General features: G+C 38.3%; 2 protein-coding genes across 5 annotated transcripts in view; one reads left to right on the plus strand and one right to left on the minus strand.

Annotated features, from left to right (window-relative positions):
* Positions 1–27,865, minus strand: part of PDE6D (phosphodiesterase 6D) — a 55,836-nt gene that overhangs the window by 26,992 nt on the left and 979 nt on the right. Inside the window, exons 2-3 of one of the 3 annotated variants that reach the window (XM_037849202.1) lie at positions 26,743–26,884; positions 22,251–23,069 (exon numbers count right to left, since the gene is read on the minus strand). In XM_037849202.1, coding sequence (XP_037705130.1) covers positions 22,251–22,300 — 50 coding nt within the window. In that variant the 5' untranslated portion in view covers positions 22,301–23,069; positions 26,743–26,884. Of the gene's footprint in view, positions 1–2,580; positions 2,600–21,484; positions 21,640–22,250; positions 23,070–26,742; positions 26,885–27,865 lie in introns of those variants that run through there. The other 2 variants (XM_037849204.1, XM_037849203.1) reach the window with 2 other exon arrangements.
* Positions 22,869–27,865, plus strand: part of COPS7B (COP9 signalosome subunit 7B) — a 29,405-nt gene continuing 24,408 nt past the window's right edge. For both annotated transcript variants that reach the window (XM_037849199.1, XM_037849201.1), the window contains exon 1: positions 22,869–23,063. In XM_037849199.1, coding sequence (XP_037705127.1) covers positions 22,997–23,063 — 67 coding nt within the window. In that variant the 5' untranslated portion in view covers positions 22,869–22,996. The remainder of the gene's footprint in view (positions 23,064–27,865) is intronic.

A 27,865-nucleotide genomic window follows, 5' to 3' on the forward strand; every position in this document is an offset into this window, starting at 1 on the left:
ACAAAGAACACTTGCAACTCAATAATAAAAAGACAAATAACCCAAATAAAAAATGGGCAAGGAATCTGAATAGACATTTCTCCAAACAAGATATACAAATGGCCAATAATCACAGGAAAAGATTCTCAACTTCATTAATCATCAGGGAAATGAAATTGAAAACCACAATGAAGTACCACTTTACACCCATTAGGATGGCTATTTTGGAGGACAGATAAGAAGTTGTTGGTGCAGATGTGAAGAAAGCGGAACCCCCAGTCCTGGTGGGACTGTAAAATGGTGCAGCCACTTTGGAAAACAGTCATGCAGTTCCTCAAATCATTAAACTTAGAGTTACCATATAACCCAGTAATTTCCATTCCTAAGTATATACCCAAGAGAAATGTAAACATAATTTCACACACAACTAGTGCAGTGCATAAATGTTCATAACAGCCTTATTAATAATAGCAAGAGGTGGAAACAACCAAAATGTTCATCAAGGGATGAATGGATATATACTAATGGTGTATCCATATAATGGAATATTATTTAGCCAATAAAAGGAATGAAGTACTGATAGATGCTACAAACTGGAAGGACCTTGAAAACATTAGGCTAAGTGAAAGAAGCCAGTCACAAAAGACCACCTATATAATTCCATTTGTATGAACTGTCCAGAATAGGCAAATCTATAGAGAAAGAAAGTAGACTAGTGGTTCTCCACGGATTGGGTAGCAGGATCGGGTGAAATGAGTAGCGACTGCTGATGGGTATCGGGTTTCTTTATGGGATGACGGAAATGTTTTAAAAGTTATTGATTGTGTTGATAATGCACATTTGTGAATATACTAAAAAAATATTGAATTGCACACTTTAAATGGGTGGATTATAAGTATGTGAGTTATGTCTCAGTAAAGCTATTATATTTTTAAAATTACAGAAAAATTTAAAGGCCTTCAAAATTAATAAAAGGGTTCTAAAATGTTTCAAAAGCAAAAAGCCAAAGAATCAGAGACACTTGGTGATCATGTGAAAAAAGGGGTCTACAGGAATGGAAAGGAACTATCTAGCTTAAAAACAAGGAATATTCTTGGTCTGGGTCTTTTCTGAAAAACAAATAAAAAACAGAAACTCTAGGGAGAGTCTAACACATTTTGTTTCACTGTTCTTTGCAGTTATATTACATAAATGATCAAAAAAGTCTGGACTGCACATGAACTTGAGGATATATGAAAAGTTTAATAGTTATTTTTCATAACTAAATAAAACTTCCATCCTAGTGTTTTAATAATTATGAAGATAAAGAGATAAAGATAAAAAGATAAAAGAAGTAGGTTATCAAATCTACTAAAGCCATCAATGAAATCCATCATTCATTGCGTTGTACCTTAAAGTTTCTAAATTACCTTTACACATAATCTCAGTTGAATTTTGAAGTGGGCAGGTATCCCCATTTTAAAGGTGAAGAAACAGCCTTAGAGATATTAACAGACTACTCAAAGTCTCATAACTAGTGATAGGTAAAAAAGGATTAGAACTCAGACCTTGCCTCTACTAAGCCAACTTCTAAGTTTATAAAGAAATTGCTCTTTGTATGTAACAGTTCTTTTGAATGTTACTTTTTACAAGAGTAAATTTCCATGTTATTTTTTTGCAATTTTTTCTTGATGAATTTTCCTTTACATATCATGTTTTGAACTCATTTTTTATAAGTTGATATATACTAAAACATTTAATAAACAGTATAATATATATTCTAATCATTAATCATACATTAAAAAAAACAAAACAAAACAAAAAACCTATTACTTAGGGTGAACAAATTCCAAGCCGACTACCGCAGATATTCTTTGACTAATGGTTAAGAAGTCGAAATAATGCTTCAGGGCAATAACTTTGCTAGGCATCCAAAAAATCAAACGTGTCTCATTCATTTAATTTACCCAACATATTAGCATCAGTGGCCAGAGAAATCTTCTTTTCTTAATTTGTGTTTTGTATCTTATCTCAGAGTCAAGGCACTATGACAGGCAGTGCAGTGTATGCACATCCCCAAAACATGGCACCATGGTCTGAATATGTATGAATGTGGTCTAAAAATCTAATCCCAAGAATTTGGATATAAAATTTAGAGAAAAAGTCTCATAATTGTTTTCTCCATTTTCCCATCAGAATGTCCAGAGTAGTCATCTATTTTACAGTTGTTAAACACTTATTGATAATGGTAATGGTCATCTTTTAATTGGTAAAAAAGAAAAAAAATCACATTAATTCAGATTTGAATATGATCAAAGGGTTGTGGATTATGACAAGGCGGAATTGGACATTTTATTTGTCCAACATTTATGAACAATTATGAGTATTAGGATCCAGGCTTGGATACACTAGATTAATAAGACATGGAACTTGCCTATGGTGCCTGGAGTAGGGAAGGGAAAACCACCAGGTAAAATAATAATTACAATGCAACGTGAGAAGGACTATCTACAATTGAAGACTTCATACAAGTACCATCCTCGGCTTGCTGTGATCAGGTCCTGTGAGATAAGGTAAGTGTCAGTGTCCAAAACATGCTTATGAGGCTGAATATCCACTCACCAACTTGTATCACCTTTCAAGAAGGTGCCTCTCCCAGGTGTCTTGTCTCTTCCTGATTTGTATACCCGAACAAGATAGCCAAGGTTGATAGAGCTCAGGACTCAGGTTAAGGCATAAACTCAGATTAAACACCATTCAAAGAAACACGCATCTTGTCATGACCTTATTCAATATGTACTGCTCTTGAAGTCTCTAGGTTGTGAAGTGTCTTGGAATCAATCTCCTTAGAAGAAATGCTAAGTTTAAAAGCTCTGTTAGTTGTAACTTCAAATATGTGAATAAAATATCAAGCCTACTTCTCAGACACTAAAAATTGTACATTTCTGAATTCTTTATATGCAAATTCCGAGAAAAGGTTAAGTGGGGCAAAAATATAACACCGAGATTTTCTCTTGTAGAATAAGCCCTGTGCATTATTAAAAAGGCTTCCAAACTACAGAATGTGTCTTCTGTCTTCCAATCATAAAGACACCATTAGCAAAATTACTCTCTTCCCTATAATCCAACTGGACTGGGGCAAGAATAAAACAGTTTTATAGGCAGATAATTTTTTTTCTGAAGTTGTAGAACAGGTATTTATTCCTAAAAGTTTGGGAAAGAGGATGTATTTGACTTTTGATTACAACATAGCTTAGCCAACTACACAACGAGGTTTTTAAGATGTTGCTCTAAGGCTTTTCCAGCTTTCTATGTCATACAAATTAATGCAGAAGAAACTCAAACTGTAAGAAATGTTGCTTGTCTTGAAGCACAATTCCAACTAAGCCAAAAAGGATTTCAAGAGGAAGTTTAGAAATATAATTCCCTCCAATATGACACATAAGTCGTAATCCAAACATCATTAAGAATTCCCTGAGAAGCAGCATCTTCTGGGACAGTAAAGTCAAGTTTCAAGTATTAAGTTTCAGAGCTCAAAAAAAAAAAAAAAAAAAAAAAAAATGCTGATACTCAATTGGTAACAGTTGCAAAAGTCTCTGAAGAGAGGTCTCACGTGACCTCACTGCAATTTCAACATCTCCCTTAAATATCCCCTTCTGTAGCAAACTAAAGCTTCCAAACACCACAGGTTTTCAGGAGTTAAACAGTCTCTCAAAGACTCCAAGTCAGTATATAAACCTACTTTTAAGGGTAAAACTCAAGTCATCTTGGGTTAGGATTCACTTTAAACAATATAAAAGCCAATGTTAATGATAGTTAGTGACATAAGAAAATGTTCACGATATATAGATATGTGAAAAGGCTAATTTTTAAAAAAAATTAAAAAACAATTTAAAAAAGATATACAGTGTGATCACATTAAAAAGTATACACACATATATGAAGTCTCCTTACCAGAGGAATTCATGGTTTATTTTAGAAAGTTGGAAAACAGAGGGGAAAAAAATAGAATAAAGAAACAGCTGTAATCCTATAACCCAGATACTACTATTTAATATTTTGTATATATTTCCGATTTTTTTCTATGCAAATGTACTCCCCTCCTCAAGAAATATAATTGCAAAAAACAGAACTTTTTCAAGTCATTAGTCTTGTATTGATTTACATATGCATAATATTCTTAAAAATGTCAAATGATACAACTCATGCTCAGCAGTGGTGTCAACCTTGGCTGCATATTAGAATCTCCTGGGGAACTTAAAAAAATTCCAGTCTGGACTACTCTCCAGTCCAATTATATCAGAATCACTGGAGGTGGAAACCAGGTATCAGTAGTTTACCAAGTTCCCCAGGTGATTCCACTCTACAGGGTTGTGAACCACTACTTGACAGTTGGAGCAAAATGTAATTTGCAGTAGTGCTAGCTAGACTTTTCATGTGTATAAAAATCACCTGAAGATTTTGTTAAACTATAGATTCTGTTCAGTGGGTCTGGGATAGGACCTTAGATACTGTATTTCTAACCAGCTCCCACGTGATGCCAATGCTACTGGCTGGGGGACCACACTTCCAGTGACTTCAGGGTTCTGGGAAAGTAAACATTCTTAAAGAACAGGAAGGAAAATTATAGCCACTGAAGTCCATATACTGTATCACTATTTGGGAGTTAAAACATATTTCTAGGAAACAGGATTTTAGGGATCTGAAAGTAAGTTTGGAATAAAACATTTTTCAGGGGGAAAATAATCATTGAAGCTTATGCATTTGTGTGCACAAAGGAGGGCAAGCAAGCACAGGGAAGACAAGGTGGGCAGTGAGAGAAAAGATCAAGTTTCTAAAAAATTGTTACGGAAAAAATAACTCTTGGCTACAGCGCATGAAAAGGATAAAGAAATACTATAAAGGGACCTACAAAATCTATTTCTCTGCCAAAAATATGTTTGGGAACCACTACAGTTAATAATAAACTGAAGTTGGTATAGATTAATAACCATCTTCCATCAACTCCTTTCTGGGGACATAAGAAGAGATCCCAGGAGTATAAGTCTCCCCTGAGAGTGCTTTAGGAACCAACAACAAACAGTGAACTGGCTGCTTAAATGCCTCTCTTTGTGTGTAGAAAGAACAGGAATCAAACACCTCAAAATGGGGTTCCCTTGCAGCTTCTTGGCAATACCCTTCTTTGAATTTCTAAATTTCAAACAGACTTTACTAGAGATATAACAAAAAAAGGGAAGGAGGGAATTTTTTTTTTGCTGAAGACTTTCCCATGGAAATTGGAAATGTTTAGCATATTTTTTAGAATGATAAAATAAATATTTAATATAAAAATATTCATTTTACCACCAGACCTTTATTCCTCCAAAATGATTTCTGAAAATAATAGGAAAACCTTCACATAAAATTATCTGGAACAATCATGATTCAGCTGGTATACTTTATCAGCCATTCCTCATCAAATGGGTCATATCAAAGTGAATTTCTGTTTATCTGAACAGATGAGGCTAAAGGGTAAGATGTTGATAAGAAATGGAAAAGAATTCTGTTGTCAGATGATTCATGCTACACATCTTTTGGCAGAAATGTATGCAATCATAACAGTATCACTAATCTTTACATTCAGCACCTATTTACTCTCTAGTAATAATGGCGAACATTTATTGAGTACCAGACATTGTGCTAAGTGCTTGAGCCATAACTAAGTAAATCCTTACAATCCTATGAAATAGGCATTCTTATAGTCTTTATATGATTGAGGAATCTGTTGTTCAGGGAATTAAGAATCTTGCCCATAGGTCACAAGCCAATAAGTGGTGTAATTGGTTTTTTGACGGCCTGATTCCAATGTCCATGCTCTTTAACATTTTTATGATGCCACCAGCTATTCTGCACGTCCAGTATGTACCAGGGAGAGACTCTACTTGAGCCTGAGGGTTAAAGATGAGTAATTCACGATCCCTAAGCTCATGGTGCAAGATAAGCAGTCCCTCTAGGACATGAGACTAGAAAGTACTTTCAAATACTATAGGATTCAGAATGCCAGCTCAGGTTAAGCCAAGCATATCCAACATCGTAGTCTGATTTTTGCCTAAGACATCATTTGACATTTCTTAATTCTGATTACTTCTTCTGCAGCATGAGAGGAAAAAAATTGGTCCCTATTTGAAAATATTTTCACCAAATCAAGATATAAACTAGTATGTAAAAAGATGGGGAAACTTCAGATTAGGGAAGCATGTTTGGAAACATGAAGATGAGAAATCAAGAGAAGTTACGATATCAAAGAGAGTTAGGAAAATTAGGCAGACAGAATTCTTGACAACAAAAAATATAGTCAATACCGTTTCCCTCTATTTTGCTTATCTCAGCTTTATTTCTGGTAAAAGAAAAAAGTATCTGCTTGACATTGTACAGAATACTCATTTCAGAATATATAGGAATGTTCAGTAAGTTTTTTTAATTGGAATCTTGAGCATTTCTTTTATATTTAGGATTTTACTTGCCTCATACAAATAGTCAAAACTAAAGGATTCAGCATCTCTCAAAGTTTAACAGCTTATAGCTGCTTCATTTGTAATAAAGTTTTTAAAAGTGGAAGCAAATTTAGTTAGTAGTCTGTAAACACCGATGTAATAAATGGATAATCCTTTCAACTTTAATATGAAGAACACAGTAATTTTTTATATACAATAAAGTCATTGCCAAACACTTACTTCTCACTAGTGTGTCAGTGCCTTAAAAAAGGGGGCTTGTCTCATTTATCACTACATCATGCTAGGACATTGCTTGATATGCTCTGGGTGCTTGATAAATATTTAATGAATGAATGAATTTAATGATTAATGACTAATACAATTTCATATTTCTAAATTTATAGAATTTGAAATGCTCTAAAATATTTGTTTTCCCATATTTTCAATTGTTGGATAGATGAGGGAATAACACCCACAAAGCACATTAATCTTTTACATGGCCTAGGAATCTTCAGAATTTATCTTTCTGGTTTGTACACCTTCTACGACACCATTAACACAGTCTCACTGAAATTTTCTCTTCTTTTCCATGTCAAGGAGTGTATAGCAAAATCAAAGATGTTAGTGCTGCCAGAGTGAGCCTTGTCTAAGGTGTCTCCAGGACACATTAAGAATAGACAAGTCCACAGAGACAGAGACTGGACAAAGGATGTGTTTACGGTGCTCTCTCTCCACCCCTTGACTCCCAAGCTAATGCTTTTGAAATTCAGTTTTTTTTTTAAACCGCAACTTATATCACTGGTACATCTGGGAAGCAACAGTACTCATTCCAGCAGGTTCTTTATGCTGCTAGTGTATTCCATTGGTCAGAATTCATTTTACCTTTGGGGTCCCTGATTCTTGATCTTCCATATATCCCTAATGAATAGAAGACATATTTATTAAAGAAGACACATTGTATAGCTAGAGTCACTATTTCCTAGCTCAGGCAAGCCTTCCAGAAATTACAGAACCACACCCAACTATAAAATCAATTCTTAAGGCCACAACAATGTCCAGGTAACAGATCCAGTATCATTTGAGGAATTGGTCTCTTCCACATTCAGATGGTAAATGGCATTGTCTGACAATCCGGTTCTGGAACACATCAGGATCGGGAGAACAGAAATCAGTTTAAGACTGAAATTTTGGTCTTTCTTCAGATTTTCTATAAAATCTCCAAAGGCTAAGGGAAACCCTTTTGATTCCATTTACCTAACAATGGCTGTAAAGTTCAACAATTCTTAACCTATGGTTCATTAGCAATGCAAAGTCTTAACTCTTGGATTTCTGTCTTGAGTTTTTTTTCTCTGAGAGCTTTCTAACAGTCTGTTTAACTTGGTAATTGCAGATAGCACAAGGCCAGGGAACAGGTGAACAATATTTCCAGCCTTATCTGGCATCTGACTGTATTCATGGCTTAAAGGTAGTTCTCAAAGAGAAAACAGGGTAAAAGAACTAATATTTGATTTCCTACATGAAATATGTAAGCCAAAGCGCTGTGCTAAGAGCCATTCTCTTTTTCTTTTCTGTTTTTCAATCTTATCTCAATACTCACACCCACATGAAGTAGTGAGGTTCCTAGAAGTTAAATACTGTTCTCAAGAACTCACAGCTAGTAAAGAACATAGCTAGCATTCAGAAAGGTCTGTCTACACCATACATCCTTGGGGAGAGAGTGGCTTCAGGCAGCTACAGGGTCCTAGGTACCTTTGTAGGGCATGCCTTCAGAGCAAAGAGCTGACGGAGCTGAGAGGGGAGAAAAAAGGCAAGCAGACTCGCTAACACATCATGAAAATGGTTCTTTTGCTCTACCTAGGAATGTTCTGTTGGGACATGGTCAACAGAAAATAAGGATGATGTATCGAGTTATTGATGCTGTACTGATCCACTCTAGATACAAAATTCTGTTTATGATAATAAAATGTCCCGGTTATAAGTTACATTTGAATATTATTTGGGTTTAGATATTTCAACAGAATAATGATCTCCTTTGAGTACAGCTATGATTCAAAACTTACATCTGATGACAGGATCTATATTTTTGAATATGAAAAAGTAGTACCCCTTGCTTTTCTATCCCTGGAATGAAACCATAAATATATTTTATTTGAAGGGAATTCAAAACCTTATAATTTGATTTTAAAAACTGAAGATTTGCAATATTGTAAGCAAATGGAAATTATCTTAATTAAGACAGAAGCCTAGTTTTTGATAAAAAGACGTCTTACCTATTGAGCTAATCTTTCGAGAACACAGACACAGAAGGAAACAAGAAAATCTCAGGCAGAGAGAGCATTTGGCAGTATAGTCCGTATTATAATAGGGAGAAATAATTTGATCTGAATAGCATGGATTAGAATTTTAAATCCTAGTCAACTGTAGATCTGCTTGTGAGAGCTAGTTCAGATAAGCTGGTTGATATCTTCCTGCAGTTTAGAGTAAATTTTACACATTCATCAACATCAAAACTAATTTTTCTCAGAAATTCATACAGGGTATTTACTGTTATATGTCTGCCTTGCTAGAGAGCCAAAGGAATAATCAGAAAGAGTGATGAGGAAGGGTTTGTTTTACATGCAGGACGGTAACATCATAGTAGTCCTCTTTACTTTCCCACTTAATCACTTCCATTTCCCTCCAACTCTCTAAAAAGAATTGCTGCTGTCCTTTTTCCCTTGCCTACTACTATAACCATACTATCTCATTGATATATTTATTCTCCTAATACGCACTGAGTTACTACTGTATATAAGACACTAATTGTATTGGGGATTCTAGAGCTGTGCTACTCAAAATGTGGTTCATGGCACATGCACTCAGGCCAGGCTGGTGAACAGGGGCTTCCTCCTGAGGCTGCAGGGACCCCAAGACCCCAGGTGTCACCCTGCCTGCAGCCAGGGCAGGCACTGCCAGAGGTCCCCAAAGGAAGGGGAGTGGAGCACAGGGCAGTCAGTCCCTGTGCAGGGAAGTCCAGTCCCTCAATCCCTGACTCTGCTGGAGAAGGTCCCTTCCCTCCCCTGCCAACACAGAGAAGCCTGACTTTTTGCTTAATTTTTATGTTCAGAGTGAAGCAAACTGCCAAACTTCCTATAAGTGAAGACTCTTTCTCCAACTGCCTAGAAAACGGGGTGGGGAAGGAAGGCCAGAGTGTCCAGGGCCTCTGCCCCATGCCCACCTCTGCCCCCCACCCCATTCGTCTGCTGCAGTCAGACGTACAGGGAAGCAGCCCCTCTCTTTTCTACATACCCAGCTCCACAGCTGACCCCAGCTGCCGCATTGCGTCCCATCTTCCCCCTTTTGTAAGTATGCAAAAAGGAAAAAAATGTAAATGGAGTTTTGGCTGGACCACCTCCCTCCAGCTGTGACTTTTAACTATGTAATAATGTACAGAGAAAGTTGTTGGTGTTCTAAGACTGTGTGGCTGTGCAATTTCTGTACATTTCCAATTAGAAATATTAAAGATTTATTTAGCTATTTAAAAAAAAAATGTGGACCATGGACTCATACAGGTCTGTGAATCCATTTGTTACTAGTGTGTGACAAGATAAATGTTTAAAAACTTTATAGCAATTTAGCGGAATAATTTGATGATACAAATAACTTTTTTTACTTTAATTTTGTATGTCATTTTAATTTCATTTTTCCAGTAATGCATTTTTATTTTATAAAAACATCAGTCTGTGAAGGAATAGAAAGAAAAAACTGTTCTCAACAGTGATAGTTTAAGAAGTACTGTTCTAAGGGATAGAAAGAATAAGACAAGACATTTGCTCTTGACAAGGTCTCAGTCTAGTCCTTTCAGAGTGTCCAATAAAAAAATCCTCCTATCCTCAGACGTACACATTTCTGAGGAACATATAAATTTTAGCCTTGTAAATGGTCTGGGGAATACTAATTTTTTTTTAAGGGTAATGAGTTACTGACAGGTTAAAAGGACAATAGAGTAGATGAAATAGAATAGCAGTGCCAAGTAGAAAGGACAATTTGATAAAGAACAGGAAATCAACAGGCAACCAGGAGAGCAGCAGGTTTAAGAAACTGCTAGAAGTCTGGAGCAAAGAAATCAAGGTGGCAAATCAAGACTTATTGGAGGGAAGAAGAGGCTGAGCCCAGTCTCTACCACCTATTCCTTTCTCCAGAGGGCCATTTGTTCCAGCTTCATCTCTTACCCCTGCACCTAGGTGCATGCTACACCTCAGCCACACTTAGTTGCTGCAGTTCCCAAAGGCAATGCCTTCCTGTGCGCAGTGCTTTTGCTGCACCTCTTGGCCTAGCAAGTGCATCCCACACTTCGGTACTCTCCTCTCTGACTGTGGTCCCTGATACACCCCCAGACAAAGATATTTGATCTCTCCCCTCCTTGGTGTACCTGGACACTCTATACCTGCTCTACAGTACTTATCAGAATGCACTATAAGTTTGCAAGTCAAATTTCACTAGCACTCTATTCTTTATTTTTACATTCTCAGTGCTCCACACATATTGGCACTCAAATATGTGTCGAACCACAATGGATATCAGAGAGGGTTGATTAAAACAGTCTTGGCCTGAGCAACAAGAAAGCAAGGTTTACTGAAGAGTGGCTGGGAGTCAAACCAAGAGAGCTGCTCATTCAGGCTTGAGCAGTCTGTGGAAAGGGCAACCAGGAACTAAAGCTCAGCAAGAAACAAAAAAGCAAAAAAAAAAAACAACAACAGAGAAACCCAAAAACAAAAACAAAAAACAAAAAAACAAACAAAAAGACAAAAAACACTCTCCCTAAGGAGCAGAGCTAAGTCAGTCAGCTAAATTACAGGTAAAACAAATTAGAAAAGCCCATTCTGTACTAAGCTGAATTCAGTGACTTGGCAGAGTACCTGTAAATTATATACGGGCAGGCGGCTCATTACTTACAGTATGAGAAATTTCAGGTTAAGTGGATTTTTCAGGCAAAATGGCTGACTAAGCAGCTAATGATATATGCTAATGTCTACCACGGCACACTAGAGCACTGTGAGGCAAAGCGTCAATACCAAGGTCACAGGCATAAAGAAAAACCTCGCCATCTTTTTCCTTTGGAGTGGAAGCATCAGCAATGGCTAACAGGAAACAAAGGGAGTTTCTACCTAGTGCTACCCTGAGCACTGTCACCATAGGAATGCGTTTCTTTGCTTTGCTCTCCTAGGTTTTGGTTGTGGCTTTCTTTTGTTTTTGTCTTTTAACACTCTGCCTCTATGATCTCTCCCCTCTCAGGCTCTCTTCTCCTTGCTCATGTCTCCTGAACTCATTTCCCCTCTCACTCCCACATTCATTAATTCTTAAATACCTCCTTCTAAGCTTCTTCCACCCTAGCACTGGTAATACAAAGGATCCTGTCTTTCAGGACATTCTTAAGAATCAATCCTTGAGTTTGTCAAATTCATGAATGTTTAAACATCTTCTTCCACACAATAATTTCCCATTGAATTGCCTTGTGTTTCTTTCCTATTTATGGGGGACAAGGTGAGAAAATATAAATGGATCTCTGAGACACAAGATTTCAGTATCCTTGAAACAAAATATGCAGGACTGTACTCAGTGGTGATATCCCTGTGAAATAATACTCTGGCCCTGGCAAAGGGACTGTGCTTGGAAAGCATACAATCAAAATTCAAACTGGCCTGAGAAACAGTGGAGGCAAGTAATTTAGGAATGAGAAAAAGATAACCATTAGAAACATAATACAGACTCCTTACTGGCAAAGTCAAAACAATGAAGCAAACCTTTCTGTTTCTAGTAGGTCCATTATTCTACCTACATATGCAGTTAATATACCTGAAACTGGTCAGAAACAAGTTGGAATAGACATAATCAAAGAGAGTCTTAGAGACTCACTTTTATTTGCGTCACATAACCACCTGAATGAAGAAGAGATAATACAAGGCCTTTCCCACAGGTATGTTCCCAAAAGGATTAAATCACTGTTCCTTCTGTTATTTGGAATCATAGGGATATTGCCTTGAATCCTATCAAAACCTACAATCTGAGATTCCTGATTTTTACCTAGTTTTAAAAAAATGCTACAGTATTGAGAGGGAAATCAACTTCCTCTAATTATAACCCTTTCTAAAAATGAAAGCATATCCAAAGGTGATTTTTGTTTTCAAATGGGACATATGTTTCATCTTGGGGGCTTCTTTTGTTGTCATTAAAACAGCCATGATTACTTCCCATAATTGTGAAAAGAGGCTTCTGATGTCTAAGCAGGAGTAAAAATGAATCATTAAGATTCTGGCTTTTCCAACACTCAGAAATATGAAGCCTAGAAATTTGCAAAATAGAAAGTAACCTGAACTTTAAAGCAAAGATAAGTAAATAGTTGTAGTAATGTAATGGCAAGCAAAATGCGTTTGAAGAGCTATGGTTTTTAAAGTGAGCTGGCACGTGTTGCTTCATCCCAATTTTGTAACATTTCAGTAAAACAGATAGAGCAAGCTTTATCCTTGTTTTACAGATGTTCAACGACTTGCACAAAGTTGGATAGCTTAAATAAGTAATTACCATTTGTGGTGAACTGAATTTTGTACCCACTTGGACATGTTCTAAGTCTTGGTTCGCGTTCTTGTGGGTGTGGACCCAATATAAATAAGATCTCTTCAAGGTGTTACTTCAGTTAAAGTGTGACCCAACTGAATCTGGTTAGGCTTTAATCCGGATTACTGGAATCCTTTGTAAACCAAGTGAAAATCAGATGGAGAAAGAAGCCACAGGGAGCAGCCAGAAGCAGGAAGACATTCCATGTACACCATGTGACGGAAAAGCCAAGGAACCCCAATGATTTCTTTTGGCCAGCCAGAAGATACAAGCCCCAGGGGGAAACAAGCCTTGTAGCCTCTGAAACTGTGAGCTAATAAATTCCTGTTGTTAAGCCAACCCATTGTATGGTATTTGTTTTAGCAGGTGGGAAACAAAAACACCACTCTTTAATAAAATCTTCCCTCTACCCACTCAAGCTACTCCCGTACTCTCAGCTTTCCTGGGTCACCAGATTTCTTGAAAGGGTAATCTAATTTTGCTGATTTTTCTAATCTCAGCAGATCATAGTTGCTAAGTTTGGTTGCATAGTTTGGTTCCTCAACTCGATTACTTTCAAAATCTATTGTCATAAAGATCACCAACAACCTATAAGGTATCATGGGACTCTCACTGGTTTCAAATATTTGTTAGATGAATGAAATTTCTGGCAATTCTAAGGTCTTACTTTTGATCTTCACTTTTCCTCATTCTTGACCCTGACTCTTCCTTGAAAATATTTTCCACCCTCATTTTTCATGACATCACTTTCCTTCCTCTCTGTTTCTTCACAGTATCTTGCAGATTAAATCACTCGCCACCTACTCATCTTTCAAGCTCCTATTCAAATGACGATTCTGTAGTCTTCCACAACGCCCCCAGGAATAGTCTTTCTTTCTCCGAGATTCCATAGCATTTTATATTACTAGGAACTTAACACATTGCACTCTGGTTGTCATTGTCTCTTTCTTTCTCCCTTGTACAACAGAAGCTCTGTGGACATGGAAACTGGCTTAATACTTTGTATCTCTTGGGCTTAGCAGAGTACCTGGCACTTACAGACTCTGCTAACAAATGTCTGAATGTCCAGTAAGTGGCAGCAATAGAACCAGAACCCAGCTGCTGTGGCTCCTCTGCCTTTGCTCTCCATACAGAAGATGGATTAAAAACAATCAACGCTTCTGGTTACATTTCTCACTTTTCATTCCTTGAAAGTGCTCAGGCTGGATTTTCAGATTTAGTCTTTCTAAAAAAATCTTTCACTTAGCAGTGACCTATCTAAGAACCATACTTTCCAAATAGAACTATCACCCTAGAAGCAGTACCACACACAGTATAGTTATGACTATCCTACAATTTGCCCACTCACATTTTTAGCAGAGAATCACAGAGAAGGAAATAGTCTGTTACCTTAATCCTAAATACTTAAAGGAAACCTTTAAAATTAACCTTAAATGCACAATATCACTCTTTATCAGGAACCCTAGAGCTGGTTCCAAAATGTACCCACAAAATACTTGATACTTTTCACAGAAATTTAAGAAGTTTCCAGAATGAAGTATAAATTAATCAAACTGATCACAAGGTAACCTTCCTATTCTGACAAATCCAGGGAATGTTCACCTATCTGTGCTAAGATCCAAAGACATCACAGCAGACATTCTCTCTCCCTTTCCCACTAATGAGAAGATCTGAATTGCTCACCTGAAGACCACTTCCTTGAGGGATAAATTTTGTAAGTAACTTTATTGGAAAAAAACTATATGGACACAATCTTGTGTTTATCAGGCCTGGCTTACAACCTCCTATGCTTGATCATGACCACAGTTACTAATTAGACATTTATGAATGGCCTTCTCTTGACCACAGATGGAAAAATATGAAAACAGAACACATAATCTGTTGCTTAAATACTTTCTGGAAAATGTCTTTTTTTCAGTTAACTTTAATTGTTAGAGAATTCTTTCTTATACAGGACTAACCTCTGTCCTCTGTATCAAGAAAAAACAGAGTATGGGATATGACCACAATGGAAAAGAATAATTTTCATATGAAAAATAAATATGACTAACTTCTAACTAAAAAATCAATAATACAGCAACAAAAATAAATTCTCTAGAGAAACATCAGGGTATACTGTAGAGAATACAGACTTTGTAGAAAGACAAATCAGGGTTTAAATTAAGGCTCTGCTTTTATTGACTGACAATCTCATCAATCCTTAGTTCTCTCATCTATAAAATGGGAATAATAATGTATAGAGTTGTTATGATAACGCAATAATATATTAAAGTGCTTTGAAAAACTGAGAAATACCATAGGAATGTTAGGTATTATTAGGCCATCCCCTTTCTTCTTATGGCTAAATGTATAGTGCTATTCACATTAAGCTATGTTTAGTTCTCTAGATTTTATCTAAATTCAGAAGCAATAATTATCCTCCTTGCCTCTAAATCAGTGTATCCACAATACACTAACCAAAACACTTCATTAATATTGAGTGTCTAAGAAAAGAGTTGTCTGAAAAACAAAAGGGAAACTTTTGACATATACTTTCATTACATGATGTTACAAAAAATGCTTTGCCTTTTATAGGTGAAGAATAAAAATTAATAGAAATAATAGCTGAAAATGGTCCTTCTTGACTAAATCAAAGAATTGCAGTGTTGGAAAAGGTGTCCTTTTGAAGATCATCTACAGGAAGGAATACCTTATCTGATGCATTGATAATTTCCTTCTGTAACACTCCTTATAGACAGGCATTCATTGGCTGCTTAAATAGTTTCTAGAAACTCTAAATGTTAGAAACAGGGCTAAACCCTGTCCCCTATGACGTTAATCCCTGAGCCTTTTACTTCCTCTGATAGCCATGAAGAACGCATTTAATTCTTTCTCTTTAGAACAGTTTTTTAAATTTTGGAAGAGAACACTCATGTCCCTTGCCCAACTCTTTCCATCTTTAGTTTAAACTCTCTTAGTCCTCCAATTACTGTACGTATGGCATGTGTCAAGTGCCCTTCCCCTGTACCAGCTCTAGTTTGCTAGTGCCCTTCTTCATCATAATCAAGTTCCCCCATGTGTGCACTTACAGAGGGACTATCACCCACTTTGTCATAAACAATGTACTTCTTTTACTCTAATCCACTGAGACCCTTATAAATATTGGACTGTAAGAAAATATATTTGATTTTCTTTCCAGCTTCAAAATTACCAGCAGATCAAAAGCCAAAAAGAATGCTGCTCTTAAATTCTTCACAGTTTTGAGTTTTAAGCGTTCAAATACTTGTTAAAACAGCTGGACTATTGGAAAAGATGACATTTAAAATTCCTTCAGATGATGCTAAAGCTCAGGAATAGGGACAAACAGGATTCCTACATTCAGAAGTCAAGTCCTCCTACACCATGGGGATTTGTGGATGCAGAGTGCTGACAAGTGAAGCCTACAAGGCAAAAGTGAGAAGACTAATAAGAACTTAGAGCTGTCATGCCTCAGCATTACTGCCAGCCCTTTATCAAATATCATGATACAATCTGGATTTTCCATGAGAGTCTTATTGTGTTATGCCCCATTTCTCTAGAAATTACTGTTTCTCCATAAAGTATATTATACAATCCTGGAAGGAAACTTAGAAGGTCTGAAGAAGATTGTAAATATCTAAGTTCTACTCTATATGTCCCCCCGCCCCGCAATATGAAAGTAGGACTGCCCATTTAAAAATCCTAAGTAATTTAATCAGTAGACATTATATTCATTTAACGCATTCAGGTTAACAACAACCTCTTTGAGTCCACACATGAGGTTCCTGGAAAAGGAGCTATCAATCCCAACCTACATGAAATCCATGACTAGACAATCTTTGACCAAACAGCAGTGATTGGCTGTATAGGTGGTATGTTTTGTTGCTTTCCCAGATAAACAAAAATTATATTTTAGGAAATCATAAACCTCAAATGCATTTTTAACACTTGGCATTTTGAACAATTGCCAATGCAATTCTATTAGGCCATACTGATATTCAAGAAAAGTTCATCAGTCTACTATACTTACTGAGCAAATTTAAGTGAAGAGAAGATGTAAAGCCAACTATTTTTGATCAAAAGTAAAGTCAAAGATTAAGGTGCTATGAAAAACAGTGTATGGGGAATCCAGGACCAAAGTATGGGAGAGGAGAATGCAAGAACACAAATGAAAGTGCATGCAGAAACTTTCTGAGCAAAACTGGTTATTTTTTCGCTAATCCACCATCAACTGGAATATGATTAGTACTAGACAACAAGATAAGTACTGAGTATACATCAATGCTTATTAATTGAGTCATTTCTTCAGAGGCAAGGCAGAAATATTATAATTTCTCAGTAAGAAAAGAAAATAATAGCAAGAAGATGTTGGTTACAGCTCAGAAATAAATGGCTGTACAGTAATATTAACACAGGTATTAATATTAATAATTATTAAAATTAACAATAATACCAATTAACATTTATTACTTACCAAGTGACAGATACTGTATAAGTCTTTTATATGCAGTCTCATTCAATCCTCATAACAACTCTCTGAGTTTTTCTTATTTTACAGATATGGAAACTGAGGCTCAAAGAGATAAAATGCTCAGCCTAGAGTCCCAATGGCAGAGGAAGGTAGTCTGAACCCCGAGTCCACGCTCTTAACTACTATGCTCTACCGTAGTTACATATAAACTTTTCATAGATAGCAATTACTCTCTATAAAGGCTAAATACACACAAAGAGCAAATGAGAGTGCCCCCTTTCCCCAAAAGTTACCAAACGGAATATTATCAATTTAAAAACTTTTGTCAATTATTTGGGAAAAAAGAGATAACTTGTTTTAATAAGGTTGAGCATCTCTTCATTTATTTATTGGCCATTTGTATTTTTCTTCTGTGAACTGTTGATATCCTTTGTCCATTTTTGAGTTAAATATTCATATTACTGAGTTGTAGGCAGTCATTTATATCCTGGATATGATATTAATATTTGGAATATAAAAAGATAAACAAACAAGGACAATTAGCTAACTATTATAAAAAAATGAGATCCCTACTTCAACTTATACCGAGGCAAATTCCATTATACTAAAGCAAATGGATTAAAATCGTAAAAGCATAATTCTTTCTTATGTCAGTCTATCAGTTTCTTGATACTAATTTAATAAAGATACACTTCTGTTGAGTAAAAAGTAATTTGAATAGGCAGAATGGCATGTGACAGACTATACTAGAAAACTAGCATAAGAAGAATGTAATAAATCTACGTACCTGAAAGCAACTGAAAGTAACTATCTTTGAATTTTATGAATATGGCAAATTTACTAAGTGAAAAAGCTAGTTATAAAATAATATTTATGATTCAATTTTTATAAAAGTAAATATATTAAATATTAGTTATATTAGAAGGACATATTAAAATATCAACAATGTTTTTTTCTGGGTGGCTGGAGTTTTTAAGAGAAAAATTAAATACTATTTTAAAAAATGTACTGCTTTTGAAGATATCCCTTCTAAACAGACATAAAGATGGTTAGAAAAAAGGGGCTATGAATAATTCATTTCGTATACTCTGAATGCTCAGTGCCTTGTACATAACAGTCACCCAACAGACATTTGTTAATTAAATGAAATGGGGAACAGGGGATTCATAAACAAGAATCTCCAGATCAGCTACTTAAAATAATCAAAGCCAAAATCCTTTTAGGATAATCACATTTGTTCTCCAAGTAATATTTTGTTTATAATTTTAATTTAGAATTAGGAAATTTTATGACTTAATAAACAGAGAAAGAAATACAAAACTTTTAAGGTGTATGAGATAGAAGGGAATGCAGTGCGATGGGGTGGAAGTGATAGGAAAAAGAAATCTTAGAAATGTTTGCTATTTGAAATAACTTACGGCAAACAAAAAAGCTTATACTGAATTCTCTGAGAGAAAAACTATAGCTGATTTACTGAGTATGTTATTCACACTTACTGAGTTTCAATTGCGGACATGTGGACAAGGTTCTGTGTGAATAAAGGGGGCATAAACATTCATAAGAACCTTATTAATATGACTTTAAACACACACACTCTGTTCATGACATATTGAATCTACTATAAATTACACAAAAGTTCGCTATGAAACTATAATCATTAGACCAACATGTATGAGCACAGAAAAAGACAAATGGATCAATGAAACTAATATTCCAAAAATAAACCCATGTCTTATAGAAAGTTAGTATATGATAAAGATGATATTTCAAAACAGCAGGGATTTCAAAACTAGTTAGTAAATAGTATTGGGACAACTGGCTATCCAAATAGCAAAAAAAATTAGATTTCTACCACATATCACACATACCACTACATTCTAGGTGGATTAAAGATCTAAACATTAAAAAGAGAAGAAAACAGGAGAATATTTAATTTTGGGATATGGGAAGTCTTCTTAAACATGACACAAAATGCAGAAACCATATGAAAAATACTGATATTTGACATGACAATTTAAAAATTCTGCTCAACAACCACAAAATAGACAAGGAATACGTTGAGAAAAATATTTGCAACATACCTAACGGGCAAAGGATTCATACTGAAATATTTAAAGAACACCTACAGAGTAGTAAAACAAATAATTCAAAAGTAAAACAGGCAAAAACAAAATTAACAAGCAAGTCACAAGAAAAAGAAATGGCCAAATACAGATTCGCAACTTCTATAATAATAATAATAACAATATCTAACACACAATGCTTACTATGTATTAGGTACTTTCCTAAATGTTTTAGACAGCAACTCATTTAATCTTCATAACAACCTTATAAGACAGGTACTATTATTATCCCCATTTTGCAGATAAGGGAAGTGAGGCAGAGGTTAAAGAAGTTGTTTAGGGACACATAACTAGGAGTGAAAGGCCAGGATTCCAAAGCAGGCAGTATAGCTTGAGGCCAGTTCAGTATAGCTCTTGACCACTATCTCTGTAGCTCTCCAGGGCTCTAGGGCTCTAGTGAAACACACATTAAAACAAGGTATCATTGGCTGTCTAAACTGGCAAAAATAAAAAAGACTGATAATGGTGAATGGGGTGGAGGGGAAGTTGTCAATACTGTTGGTGGGAAAATAAAATGGAGGTTTCCTTATAGAAACATATAGCATCTGTTCTTATAGAAACAGATACTCCAAAACAAAGATCAGAAAAACAATTTACACAATAAAAAGCAGCCAATAGTCTGGTTGTTTCTCACTAAAACATTAATTTAATTTAATTTTTTTTGAAGGTAGTAGCAAATCCTAAAACTCCTTTCCTTTTCTCTCTTAATCTTCAATTGCCATAAAGGCTACCAGAGGATGGATGTGCAATCCATTGCTCCTGTGCTAACTTTATGTGGCTGCTTCCCTTGTGCTCTGGGATTTAGTTAGCTCACGTCAAACTTTCCCTGTGAGGCTGTTTCTTGACGCACTAGTGTCATCACTGGATTGGTTAATAAACCTTCCCTTCTAGTGAGCTAACACAGGTTCTGTTTTCTACTCTTTTTCATCTTTGTTCTTTAGCCTCCTTCTCAATCAGTTCAAGAGCCAAGTGAAGGTAAGAAGCTCAAACTTACCCTTTCTGCTTTGTTCAAAAGCAATTAAAAAGACTCTACTTTGTTTTCAGCAATAAGTTAATTTCAATCAGCCAAAAACATTGCTTCGGAAATCTCTCTACTCTCCAGTTTACTGTCTACACCACTCAAGTTAAATAACAATATAAATTACTTAAGGGAAAAATAAAATCCATGTCATAGCTTTTCTAACCCTTCAGTTATCGCTATCTACTTATAGGCTCCATTGTCGAAGAGAAACATGGAAAGGTCCATGGAGCTATAAAAAAGGCTGTTACTAAACTTCACTACATAAACATACTGAAAGTTTATCATGAATGGCAGTATGAAAGGTGATACACTTTTCAGTTTTTTTATTTTTTAAGCATAGCAGGTCCACTTCCATTTGCAAAATTTCATTTGTACATCTAAAACTTGCTACCAACTTGTGTTCTAATTATGACAACGCAATTTAAATGTGTAGGGATGAAATGGGCACTGTGAAAACCCAACAGGCAGTGGCTCAGAGAACAGTGCTTTATAAACTTCCAGGGAGGGAGCCCGAAGGTGATGACTGCATTTTCACTGAGAGAGGAATTGAAGAATGTTCCATATTGAATGGACAAAATGTAAGAAGAGATTAAGGTCGGCAGGAAAATGTAAAATTGGAATATTCAAGATTGCATTTTTTTCATATGCATCCTATGGTTACAGATGAACACCTCATTAAAACACAAAGCTTCCTTACTGCATTAAGGAGAGAAGGTTTGCCAAAGCGGCATCACCACAAGCCCGAGGCAACGATTTTTCTATATCCTGCCCAACGACATCAAATAATTGCTGGACAGCACCACCAGGTCTAAGCGTTTATCACACAAACGTGAGCAAGCAAAGATACCATCGCTAGGCGTCCCAGTGCAAAACCACACTACCTCGAGGCAAAGCACACGCAAGTCTGTGGTCCTCATTTTTCTGGAAAGAAAACTGAAGAGCTGAGGGGAAAAGCAGTGACCATCCCACGCCTCCAAACGCCAAGAGAGAGTTGAAATGAAGTCGATCTCGGATTTCCCTTTCCCCACCTTCCTCTACTCCGGCCCTGGAAGAAGCCACAAGTGAGGAAGAGAAGTTGTGGAAACAAGACGGGGGTGGGGTGGGGGTAGGGGGTGTCTGAGAGAGTTCAGCACAAGCATTGGCATTGGTGCCACACAAGGTCGCTCGCCGCAATCACTCTACCGGCGCCCCGGTGAGTTTCCCGCTAACGAGGCTTCTGGGCTTCGAGGCCAGCCCGCCGCGCCCCCCTCGGCCCTTTCCCGAGGGCCACAGCCCCATCCCAGCCTCTGGGTCCCAGTCCGAGCTGGGAAGCACGCTGGTCTCCCTGACATCCGTCTAGGACGCCCGGCACCCAGCCCAGCCCAATTCCCGGAGGTCCTCCGTCTTCCACCCCCGGGGCTCCGGTCAACGTCCCCTTCCTTCCTCAGGACGCCCCTTTCCCCGCCTTCAGCGACAGGACCGGCCGGGGTCCCGGGGCGCCGTTCCCTCCTCTTCCGTCCCGCTCCCCTTCTTCTCACGTGTCCACCTGGCGTGGCCCCCGCCCCCGGCCCATCTCCTCCGGGAGCGGCCGTCTCCCAAGTCCTCCCGGCCCCGCCCCGCTCCCGGGCGGATACAGTTTGAAGCCCCTCAGGATCTCCCTGGCCCGCTCGTCCTTGGCTGACATGATGCGGCGCCCGCCGCCCGCGGCTCTCCCAAACTGGCCCCGCGGAGCGTCGTAGACGGTGCCCAGGAACCGAGGACAGAGCCGCAGCCGGGCCTGGAGACCTCGGGCGAGCAGCGGCAGCGGCCAGACCCGGACCGGCCTCTCTCTCCCCTCAGCTCCCGCTCCTGATCCCTTCTCCTTCCCCTACCCTCGGAGCGCCCGCCCCAAAGCCAATGGAAAGCCCGCCTCGGCGAATGGCATTCTGACCAGCCGATAAAAACACTCAGCGGCTTCGCAGGGGGACGAAGAGCGTCAATGGGAAGGGCCCTCCTCGGGAAGTCCCTTAGGACAAATTTTTCTTTCGGTGTTGCCTGGAGGTTGTCCCAGAGGAGGGCTGGCTTCACATCTGCAAAGACTAGAGGGACCTCCTCCCGCCGCTGGGCCGATAGGGCTCTAAAATGATCACGGGTTGCACTATGCGAAGCTGTTTAGACTACACTTCCCAGCATTCCAGGAGGGCGCCCTGGGATCGCAGATCTCAGCACGCAACAGAGGCCCAGGGACTACAAATCCCGGCATTCCCCGCACTCCGCTCTTCTGTAATTTAGACTCCAGTGTGCCGCGCACAGTGCGCAAATTCGTAAACCCGCCCGCTCGTTTCCTGGTTTCTGAATCCCGAGCCGTCAAACCTGGCAGAAAGACTCTCTTCACCCTCTGATGAAGATGACAGCACCCGGAGAGTTAACTTCTCTTTACATGGGACTCACAGCTCCTGCAAATCATGGTAAGGCTGCAAACAACAAAAACAATGATGAAATCATGAAAGATACTATGACAAAATGACTTCAAATCATTTTGAAGATCTGGGGTGCCTTTTACGTGGCTTGCGGTGGTTTCTGGTATGTCCTGCACTGGACTGGGAGAGATATCGATTGTAAACTCAGAATGTACGTGAAGGGACTTTAGAGAATCTGCTAATCCATCCCCTGTTGTTTTAAATATGAGTACCCTGAGGTCTGGAGAGGCAAGGAAACTGGCCACAGGTCACCACAAGTTGGGGCAGAGTTAGAATTCGGCCCGAAGTCTCTTGAGCCCAGTGTGGACTCTTTCCACCACACTAGGGTGGTGATATTTTTAGCAGAATGGCTTTGCGATTGTCCTTGGTGAACAGTTTTCCCATCCAGGGTTGAAACACCCAGAGGTTAGGTAAGTATTTATTTGGTGAATTTCCTGCAAGTGAGAGTATAATTGTTTATCTTCAGTCTAGGGGGAAGTTGGTGTCACTTGTCACTCCAAGTGGTATTTAATGCAATTTCAGAAACTAGGTTAAATTGCAGTGCAAGCCAAGGTTTCCTTGGAGGACTTCTATATCCTAGGCCTTCCTTTCTCATCCTTTTCCCCACCCCCCACCCCCACCCCATCACCCATCTGGGCACCCACCCAATTTTTTTTTTCATGTAATCTAGCAAACATGTTTTCAGCTTCCATTATTTGCCAGCTGCTATGTGTGGGTTAAAGGTGAAAGACTTGGTCACTGTCACCAGGAAGTTAATGATCTAGTTAGGGAAATAAGGGGACTCCACTGAGATACAAGATGGAGTGTGGTAAATGGCAGAAAAGAATGACATCAGAATGCTACAGATGTTCTGATGGAGAGATTTATTCCAGTTGATAAAAGTTTATGGCAGAGATAGCATTTCAATTTGAAGGTTAGGTAGAATTATTTTCTACTTTAAAAAATGTTTATCTTTTAAATTTTCAGTTATTGAGGTAAATCTACCTACAGTAAGGATGCACATTTTCACATTTGTATACACCTGTGTCTCCCCCACTCAAGTCAAGATATAGCACATTTTCTGTACCCCTTGGGCCCCTTCTCAATCAGAATTGCATCCTCCATCCCCAGATAACCATTCTTTTGACTTCTACCACCATAGATTAGTTTTGTCTGTTCTTGGCTTACATTTAAATGTGATCATACAATATATACTCTTCTGTGTCTGGCTTTTTTCGTTCATCAATATTTTTGTGAAGATTTATCCACGTTATGTGTAATGGTAGCTTGTTTTTGTTGTTATTGTTGAGCAGTATTCCATTGCGTGTGTATATGTATACGTGTGTGTGCGTGTATATATATACATATATATATACACATATATACATATACACACCACAATTTATTTATGTATTCTACTGTTGAAGGACATTTGGGTTACTATCAGTTTTGGGCTATTATTAACAAAGCTGCAATGAACATTCTTATATGTGTCTTTTTATGGACATGTGCACTCATTTCTAGGAGTGCAATCCTTGGCTGTAGGGTATGCATATGATCAATGTTAGTAGATATTGCCAAATCATTTTCTAAACTGATTGTACCAATTTATGCCTTCAACAGCAATGTAAGAGAGTTCTAGTTGCCTCTTACTATTGTCAATAAGGGGTCTTTTTAAAATTTTAGTCATTCTGGCTTAACATGGTTGCTCATTATGGTTTTTATTTGCATTTCTCAGATGTTAATTGCCTTTCTATACACTTATTGGTTATTTGAACATCTTCTTTGGTGAAGTTCCTGTTAAAGTCTCATGCCTACTTTTTTATTGGATTGTTTGTCTTACTGATTTTGTAGTTCTTTATATAGTCTGGATATGAGTTCTTTGTCTGACATATGCTTTGCAAATATTGTCTCCAAGTCCCTGGCTTCTTTTTTCACTCTCTTATTGGGGTATTTTTTTTTTTTAAATTCAGTTTTATTGAAATACATTCACACACCATACAATCATCCATGGTATACAATCAACTGTCCACAGTAAGATCACATAGTTATGCGTTCATCACCACAATCTATCTCTGAATTCCTTACATCAGAAAGAACCAGAAAAAGAATAAAAAATAAAAGTGAAAAAAGAACACCCAAATCATCCCCCCATCCCACCCCATTTGTCCTTTAGTTTTTATCCCCATTTTTCTACTCATCCATACACTAGATAAAGGTATTGTGAGCCACAAGGTCTTCACAATCACACTGTCACCCCTTGTAATCTACATTATTATATAATTGTCTTCAGGAGTCCAGACTGCTGGGTTGGAGTTTGGTAGTTTCAGGTATTTACTTCTAGCTATTCCAATACATTAAAACCTAAGAGGTGTTATCTATATAGTGCATAAGAATGTCCACCAGAGTGACCTCTCGACTCCATTTGAAATCTCTCAGCCACTGAAACTATTTTGTCTCATTTTGCATCCCCTTTTTGGTCAAGAAGATACTCTCAGTCCCATGATGCCGGGTCCAGATTCACCCCCGGGAGTCATATTCTGCATTGCCAGGGAGATTTACACCCCTGGGAGTGGGTCCCATGTAGGGGGGAAGGCAGCGAGTTCACCTGTCAAGATGGTTCAGTTAAAGAGAGAAAGGGCCACATCTGAGCAACAAAGAGGTACTCGGGGAGGTTCTTAGGCACAATTATATGCAAGTTTAGCCTTTCCTTTGCAGTAACAAGCTTCATAAGGGCAAGTCCCATGATCGAGGGCTCAGCACATCAAACTGCCTTACTGGGATATTTTAATGAATGAAAATTCTGAATTTCAATGTAGAGTGAAAAGTCAGTGTTTTCTGTTATGGTTAGTGCATTTTGCATCCAGTTTAGGAAATATTTTTCGCCTATAGGGTTGGTAGGATATTAGCAGGCAAATTAGAGAGAAGAGCTTTGCAAATAAGAAGAGAACAGGCTTCAGCATAGGTCCTGGTGTCAGAGAGGGAAAGTGCAAGTGTGTTGGGTATGGGAAGGCCTGGAGTTTGGGCTGTGAAGGTGGTGCTGGGAGACAGCTGAAAGGGTGGGGGAAAGGCACACTATGAAGGGCTTTAACTGTCGACCTTATTCCAGAGGAAGAGGAGGCACTGCTAGAGTATTTATGAACTGAGAGTGATAGGATTGATGGGAGCTGTCCTCTGCAGAGTCTTAAATATTTGTAGATCATTGGTGTAGAGGAACTAAGCACTGAGCAGGGTGGGAGAAGGACCTAGTGCAGCTTGTACAGATCCCACTCACCCAAAACAAAAACCTGTAGTTTACAGATGCTTCCTCCTACCTTAGAAGGTGGTTACTGGCTGACTTAGAGGTGGCGTTAATTAATAGTACTACAGAGGAGGAGGGGGGCAAATTGGGGGATGGGAGGAAGACCACAGAGTTCAGTTTGAGTAACAGGTGGTTACTGGCACTTGGGGAGGGGTGGTGGTTAACCCCTTCCCCACCTCCACTCCAGGAGCCCATCAAAAGATTCATTTCAACCATCCCAGCACTCTCCCTGGGAGAAGTTCTGGTAAATATGGTTTTTCCATTTCCTTACAACTCTGTAAGGATAGGATGACTTCTTGCTCGCTGGGCTGTAGACTAGCTCTGTCTTGCTCAGGGATTAATTCCCACTCACAGATCAGGCCGGGCCCAAGTTCCCCACCCACTCACCTTCAGCTGTCCTGTGTAGACCGTCTTCTGAGAAGGTAGAAAGTGCTTGACTTGGATAATTTACACTCAAGTGTGAACAGATGATAATCTTCTGGGACGATATTTGAATTTTAAAGGAAACCTTGTTGATCAAAAATAAAACCTTAGGAGAAAATGTGGAAAAAGTCAGAAACAAAAAATTACTTATATTCCCATCACCCAGAGAAAATTCCATTAAAGCCTTGGTGTGGTTCTGTCAAGCCCTGACTCTATGCATGTAATGTTTTTATCTCTCACCTTCCCACCTCTACCCTACCTTCCCTTTAGCTGTTGCTCTGTCTTGTTCATCACATCCAAGCTAGTTGAAAGAATCATCCATGCTCACTGACTCCACTTGCTCCCCTTCCTCATTCTGCCCTCCTAAAACTGCTCTAGCTGTGGTCAAACTCAGTAGGCTCAAACTGAACTCTGTGGTCTTCCTTCCATCCCCCAATTTGCCCCCCTCTCCTCTGTAGTCCTATTAATTAACACCTCGTTCAAGTCAGCCAGCTAATGGCTGTCCAGGCAGGAATCCTGGGAGATATCCTCCTTCCCTCTCCCTGCAATAAACTAGTCACCAAGTCATGGATTCTATTGGCCTAAATGTCTCCAACAATATCACTTCTTTCCATCCCCAACTGCCACTCCCTTTGCTCAAGACCTCTTAAATGGACTGTATCAATCAGTCACTGGTTTCCCCACCTCCAGTTCTCTCCATATCCAATCCATTCTCCAAAGCAGTTAGTGTTATAATTCGGAAATGGCAATTGTCCATACGTTTCCCCAGCTTCAGCAGCTAAAATAGTTCCCTTATGCCCTCAGTAAAGTAACAACTCCACATGGCTTAAACCCTTTGTGATTTGCTTGCTCATTCTTTCAGATTCAGCTCAAGAATATCTCCTCCAGAGGCCGAAATCAACTCTTCCCAGGGCAGACTTGGGAGCCTTATCTCTTCTAGGGAACCTGTAGCAACTCTCTGCCATAGATAAGCCTGTCTGTCACAGGGGGCTGTGAGCTCTTCAAAGTAGAAACTTTGCCCTACCTTGGTTTTAGTGCCTGTGATGTAGATTCCAAGACCTTTAATGATCTGTCTTCAGCCTCTGTA

This window comes from Choloepus didactylus, chromosome 9 (assembly GCF_015220235.1).
Source record: "Choloepus didactylus isolate mChoDid1 chromosome 9, mChoDid1.pri, whole genome shotgun sequence".
Classification (NCBI taxonomy): Eukaryota; Metazoa; Chordata; class Mammalia; order Pilosa; family Megalonychidae; genus Choloepus; species Choloepus didactylus.